This window comes from Otolemur garnettii, unplaced genomic scaffold (genome assembly GCF_000181295.1).
Source record: "Otolemur garnettii isolate 467f Iridium unplaced genomic scaffold, OtoGar3 scaffold00100, whole genome shotgun sequence".
Taxonomy (NCBI): Eukaryota; Metazoa; Chordata; class Mammalia; order Primates; family Galagidae; genus Otolemur; species Otolemur garnettii.
In genome coordinates, this window is record NW_003852495.1 from 7,354,920 (window position 1) to 7,361,168 (window position 6,249).

General features: G+C 47.3%; 1 protein-coding gene across 1 annotated transcript in view; it reads left to right on the forward strand.

Annotated features, from left to right (window-relative positions):
- SPINT2 (serine peptidase inhibitor, Kunitz type 2) overlaps nucleotides 1–6,249 on the forward strand; it is a 33,691-nt gene that overhangs the window by 20,736 nt on the left and 6,706 nt on the right. Inside the window, exon 2 of the mRNA XM_012809162.2 lies at nucleotides 4,181–4,351. Coding sequence (XP_012664616.1) covers nucleotides 4,181–4,351 — 171 coding nt within the window. The remainder of the gene's footprint in view (nucleotides 1–4,180; nucleotides 4,352–6,249) is intronic.

Here is a 6,249-nt window from a genome sequence, read left to right on the forward strand (position 1 = left end):
AAAAAAAAAAAAATAGTCTGTCCTTCCATATATACTGTGTTTTTAGTCTAAGTTTTCTCTTAATAAAGAGACTTTTCTAAATTCCACTGTGATAGCAGTGAGGGTCCTGCCTTTCCTACCTATCTCACCTGAAAATAAGGCCACTTTCTAAACTTTAAGCTGTCAAATCAACATGTAAAAATCCAGAGCAGATGTGAGCAGCCATCTAGACCCAGAATAGCTTCTCAGGCCTGTAAGACTTGTGGTGAAGGTACCAGCAATCTACAGAAAGAGCATTGCAGTCTAGAAGAGGCACTGGTCAGCAGCAGCGGCCAGGAAAGGAAGTGTCTCAGAAGCAGATTTTGACTGTGCTCTTGAAGTTTTGTCCTGAGCTATCTGATCTGCCTGATAAACGTAGATGCTGATCGAATGTTCCTAGGACTCATAGTCAACTTGCCTTATTCTGACTCTGAAGAGCTTATGTTTCAGCTTGCTTTCCCTGGGCGGTATGCTAGTTAATGTGAATATCTAGTCTGCTCAACAGTTGATTTTTTTGTTGTAAATTGGTCACCTGCTACTTTGGTTTCACATGTCTCCTGTGCTTTGTGGCTAGATCTGTGTCTCAGCAGCAGCAGGGCACTGATGGGAGTCCATGTCTCAGCAGTGTTGAATTCACCTAGGTGACTCCCCTATATAGATACTTTTCCTCTCTGTCCTTTCACACTGTCGGGCTTCTGTGCCTGGCCCATAGCAGGTAGCAGGCAGCCTTGTTTTTGAAAAGCCACTGAATTCCTGCCATTATGCTGTCTGTGGTCACCATGTTTCATTCTCTGCCTGGTAGTGTCTTGTGTTTCTGATGCTTGGAAGCCTTGAGTTCTGTTGGACCCTCCTACAAATTGCTGCTTTTTGGTTTTTATTTTATTGAGATATAATTCACAGATCACACAGTTCACCTACTTAAAATACACAATTCCTCCCTCAAGTTTTTTATTCAGAGGCTGTACTTGGGCTGCTCACACCGGTAAACCTAGGTGGGAGGTGGAGTTCGAGACCAGCCTGAGCAAGAGCAAGACCCTTTCTCTACTGAAAATAGAAAAACTACCTGGGCATGGTGTCAAGTGCTTGTAGTCCCACCTACTCTGGAGACTGAGGTGGGAGGATCACTTGAGCCCAGGAGTTTGAGGTTGCTGTGAGCTATGACACCAGGGCATTCTACTACCTAGGGTGACAGAGTGAAACTCTGTCTCAAAGGAAAAAAAAAGGCTGTACCTGAAACTTCTCAGGAAACAAGGACACAGAGCAGTCAGGGTGACCACTGTGGCTCTCAGCATGGCAGGCATCTGATAGGCTGTTGATGTCTCTGTAGCAGTTGCTGTTTTTCAGATTTGGATCCTAACTGGATCTTTTTTTTTTTTTGAGACAGAGCCTCAAGCTGTCCCCCTGGGCAGAGTGCCGTGGCATTATAGCTCACAGCAACCTCCGACTCCTGGGCTCAAGCGAGTCTCCTGCCTCAGCCTCCCAAGTAGCTGGGACCACAGGCGCCCGCCACAACGCCCAGCTATTTTTTGGTTGCAGCCGTCATTGTTGTTTGGCGGGTCCCGGCTGGGGATTCAAACCCGCCACCTTAGGTGTACGTGGCTGGCGCCTTAGCCGGTTGAGCTATAGGCGCCTAGCCTCCTAACTGGATCTTGTGTGGTCCTGTAAATATTGTCTTGGTGGTAGCAATGCAGTTTGTAGCACTGACAGCTGTGTGGGTTTGGCAGCGTCATACCCAAGAGTACTCTTCTGTGTTTTCCTTGGGCCTTGATTGTGCATGTTTTGTGACCTTTGGCATATTGTCAAAAGTACCTGTTCCTGGTACACATTCAGCTGGTTCTGTTTGCTATGTTATGGACATATGGTGCCTACTATTTATAAAAAAGATTTATGTACCACAAAATCACTCATTTTAAGTATATGATCCAAGGATTTGGGGTACATTTTACAGAGCTGTGCATCTCCTACCACAATCAATTTTAGAACTTTTTTTTTTTTTAATTGAGACAGAGCCTCAAGCTGTCCCCTGGGGTAGAGTGCCTATGGCATCAAAGCTCACAGCAACCTCCAACTCCTGGGCTCAAGCGAGTCTCCTGCCTCCACCTCCCAAGTAGCTGGGACCATAGGCGCCCACCACAACGCCCGGCTATTTTTTGGTTGCAGCCGTCATTGTTGTCTGGCAGGCCTGGGCTGGATTCGAACCCGCCACCTTAGTGGCCACTTGAGCCACAGGTGCCGAGCCAATTTTAGAACATTTTTATCATCTCCTAAAGATCTTTGTACCTATTCACAGTCACCCCCCCACACACTCCCACCCCTAATACCAGGTAACTTCTGATCTACTTCTTCTCTCTATTCATTTGCCTTCTATGGACATGTTGTATGATTTCATTTATCTGAAATGTCCAGATAAGATGCTTTTTAACTGGTGATTTAATTGTTGCTTGCTTTTAACTGATAAAAGATTTCCTACATGAGAATGTGCTTTTTCTGCCGAGCTAGTTACCTGTGACTTGTAGGCATGTGAGAGAGTTCCGTGTGTGTGTGTGTGTGTGTGTGTGTGTATTTTGCACAGTAGCAACCTTTTTTGTCCATAGTTGGTTTTATGGAACATCTGGTTTCATGTCTATCACTGTGACATGTTTTATGTGACATAACAAGCACAAATCTTGTGCTCTGTGCATTTGAAGATTATCCCCAGTTGGTGAAGTAAACCCAACAAACATGGGAAGAGCTAGAGGGGAGTAAATGGCAGCACCCAGGCAGGCATGGGGCCCTGGGATGATTTCACTAGGGACCCATTTACCACGTACCCCATGCCAGGCTGTGCACTGATTAGACCAGGCAGAGAGGGGTGTGTGTGTGTGGGGTGTAACACCGTGGTACAGGAGCAGACCTGGAATCATATGGGTTACTCCCTTTTCAAGTTGCTTTCAGTCCTGAGTCTTTCAGGAGAAAGGCTCCTTTAGGTGCTGGTAATAATTCCAGTGTTTATCTTTCCTTTTTGTAAAGAGAGTACAGACCTCTAGTTTTTTGCAAGCAAATGTGTCCAGTTGAAATTTTACAACATTATTTTATTTCTCTTGTACTAGAGCAGGGGCAGAATTCATGTGTCCTTTGGAACCCAGGGCCATTTTTAGCACTAGATGGGAGCTATGACTAGGGCTGGAGCAGAGCATGACCGGGGTTGCTTGTGGAGCTGGGGGATGAGGTGGGGGAACTAGAGTTAGGAGGCTTCTTTCTGAGGCTCTTGTGGTGGTTTGCTTGTATGTGGCCTGCCTGACAGAGTGGACAGGTACATGTGTGGGGTGCCAAGGGTACTGATAGGAGCCTCCTTCCCAAGCTCACTTCCCCAGTGCTGACTTTTCAATGCTAAGCTCCTTTTGGCATGGTGGGCTGGGGCAGCATCCAGAGGGCTCCTGGAACCTGGGTGTTGTTGCCTTTAAAAGTCATAAATTTGGCCCAGCGCTTGTAGCTCAGCAGCTAGGGCGCCAGCCATACACCAGAGCTGGTGGGTTCGAATCCAGCCTGGGCTTGCCAAACAATGGCAACTGCAACCAAAAGAATAGCTAGGCTTTATGGTGGGCACTTGTAGTCCCAGCTACTTGGGAGGCTGAGGCAAGATAATCACTTAAACCAAAGAGTTGGAGGTTGCTATGAGCTGTGATGCCATGGCACTCTACCCAGGGTGACAGCTTGAGACTGTCTTAAAAAAAGAAGAAAAGTCATAAATTTCTATACTGAATGTATATGCCTTTGATAATAGGGGTAGGGACAGAATCAGCATGCAACTGAAATACAGTTCAGTAGGTGGTTGGTACTTTGCAGTTAGGTGATGCATTTCTTTTCTGTACAAGGAAGGAGGCACCAAGTAGGCTTGTTGGCACCAGGTTTTGAAAACAGTTCACTGGGTAGTGCCTGTGGCTCAGTGGGTAGGGTGCTGGCCCCATATACTGAGAGTGGCGGGTTCGAACCCGGCCCCAGCCAAACTGCAGCAACAATAAAGAAAAACAAAAACAAACAAACAAAAAAACCCAGTTCACCAAGGCACCTTGCTGGCTGTTTAGGGCCTGGTTCCCCTCTTGGGAATCTAACCAATTGCTTGCTCTGGAATCTAACCAATTGCTTGCTCTGGCAATCTAACCAATTCTGCTTTGTGTTTCAGATTTCTGCCTGGTTTCCAAGGTGGTGGGGAGATGCCGGGCTTCCATCCCAAGATGGTGGTACAATGTCACTGATGGGTCCTGCCAGCAGTTTGTGTACGGAGGTTGTGAAGGAAATGACAACAATTACCAGAGCAAAGAGGAATGCCTCAAGAAATGTGCTGGTGTCACAGGTAAGACAGTGGCAGTGAGGAAATTTTTTTTTTTTTTTTTTGAGACAGAGTCTTACTATATCGCCCTGGGTAGAGTGCTATGGCGCCACAGCTCATAACAACCTCAAACTCTTGGGCTTAACCTATCCGCTTGCCTCAGCCTACCAAGTAGCTGGGACTACCGGCACCCACCACAACACCTGGCTTTTTTTGTTGTTGGCAGTTGTCATTGTTGTTTAGCAGGCCCAAGCCGGGTTTGAACCTGCCAGCCCCGGTGTATATGGCCCAGTGTCCTAAACACTGAGCTATGGGTGCTGAGCCATGAAATTTTACTGTTTGGGGAAAAATCTACTGGTTGGGATGTGGGTGCCTTCTGCTCTACTCTAGTCATTCCCAGCAGAATCTAGGAGATGTTTTAAAAAGTAGAAGCAGATACAGTGGTACCCTCCTTCCTCATCTTCTTAGAAGAGGAGCTAGGGTGGAGAAGGGGAGGCAGCATGACCTGGCCCTACCCACTTCCCTTCTCCCACTTTTGAATGTGAGTTCTACATCAGACCAGGCAGAGGAGGAAGTGGCCGTCCCTTCTTGAGCGGAGGCCTCTTAGTCTACTCAGACAAGGCTGGCTCCTGGTTCCCCAGGCATTTGGGTTATTTTTACTTCTGGGACAGATGACTTGAGTAGCTCACCCAGCCAAGTTATAGGTCAAGTTAAAACAAACATGTGTCTTGGAATCCATATTTATTGGTCTTCACCTGTGAGGGTTCTGTAGAATCAAGGTAATGTTAACCCTGACAGCTTCACAGTTTAAAACCTTAACAGTCCCTAATAGCATCCCCTGGCTTTCAGCCGGGCTGTGAAGGAGTCCATGAGAGCTATGGCAATGAGATGTTGCCCTATGGGGCTGATCTATCCCAAGTATTCCACAGACCCAAGAGTTTGGCCGTCTGGATCTTTTAAAGATTTTCAGGCACTTTCCCTAACATTAGCATGTGACTCCATACATCTTTTCTTGATTACTTGTTATTGACACTGACTCTAAATACTGGTTCCATGTGGGGATGATGTGCGGGGGGCCCACTGGCTTCCATCTCTTGACTTCAAGCTGTGCATTCAGAGATTAGACAAGCTTACAGAAGTTGTGTGTAAAGAGGGAAATACAACAGAGGCTTTAGCTGTGACCTCAGCTTTAAAACATAGTATGTGAGGACACAAGCCTGGCAGTGATTGAGCATCTCTGCCTGGTGCCCGGCAGACACTCAGCACGTGATTAGAGAGCCGGGTGACTGGGTGTCATTTGTGGATCAGAAGGCCATCCTGTACCTTTCAGAGGTGAGGGCTGGGCACAATAGTTCACACCTGTAATCCCAGCATTTGGGAGGCTGAGGTGGATGGATTGCCTGAGCTGACAGGTTCGAGACCAGCCTGAGCTGGAGGAAGACCTCATCTCTAAAAATAGCCAGGCATTGTGGTGGGCACCTGAGGCAAGAAAAACAAACCAGCTCCACTTGTTCTGCCTCTCTGGATCCAGTAATCTTCCCGCAATTTGGCTAAGAAGTTTGCCTATGTGTACTAAAGGCGCAGGCACAAAGACATGTCTGGTCCCCTGGGTGGCTCTGATTGTCATTATAAATTAATAAACTGATATTCTCATTCTCATTCACCTTCCCACAGATCTAGTCTGCCTGGAAGAGAATAGGCTGGCAAAGGACTCCAGGCACTCATTGCCCTGGAAGGTCTTTACTCTTTACACAGTCACACCGGAGACACACATTGGATTAACAATTGGATGCCAACTAATGAGCTTTCTGGGCCCCTTAAGAAATGGGGACCAGGCTCGGCGCCTATAGCTCAACCGGCTAAGGCGCCAGCCACGTACACCTAAGGTGGCGGGTTCGAATCCCCAGCCCGGACCCGCCAAA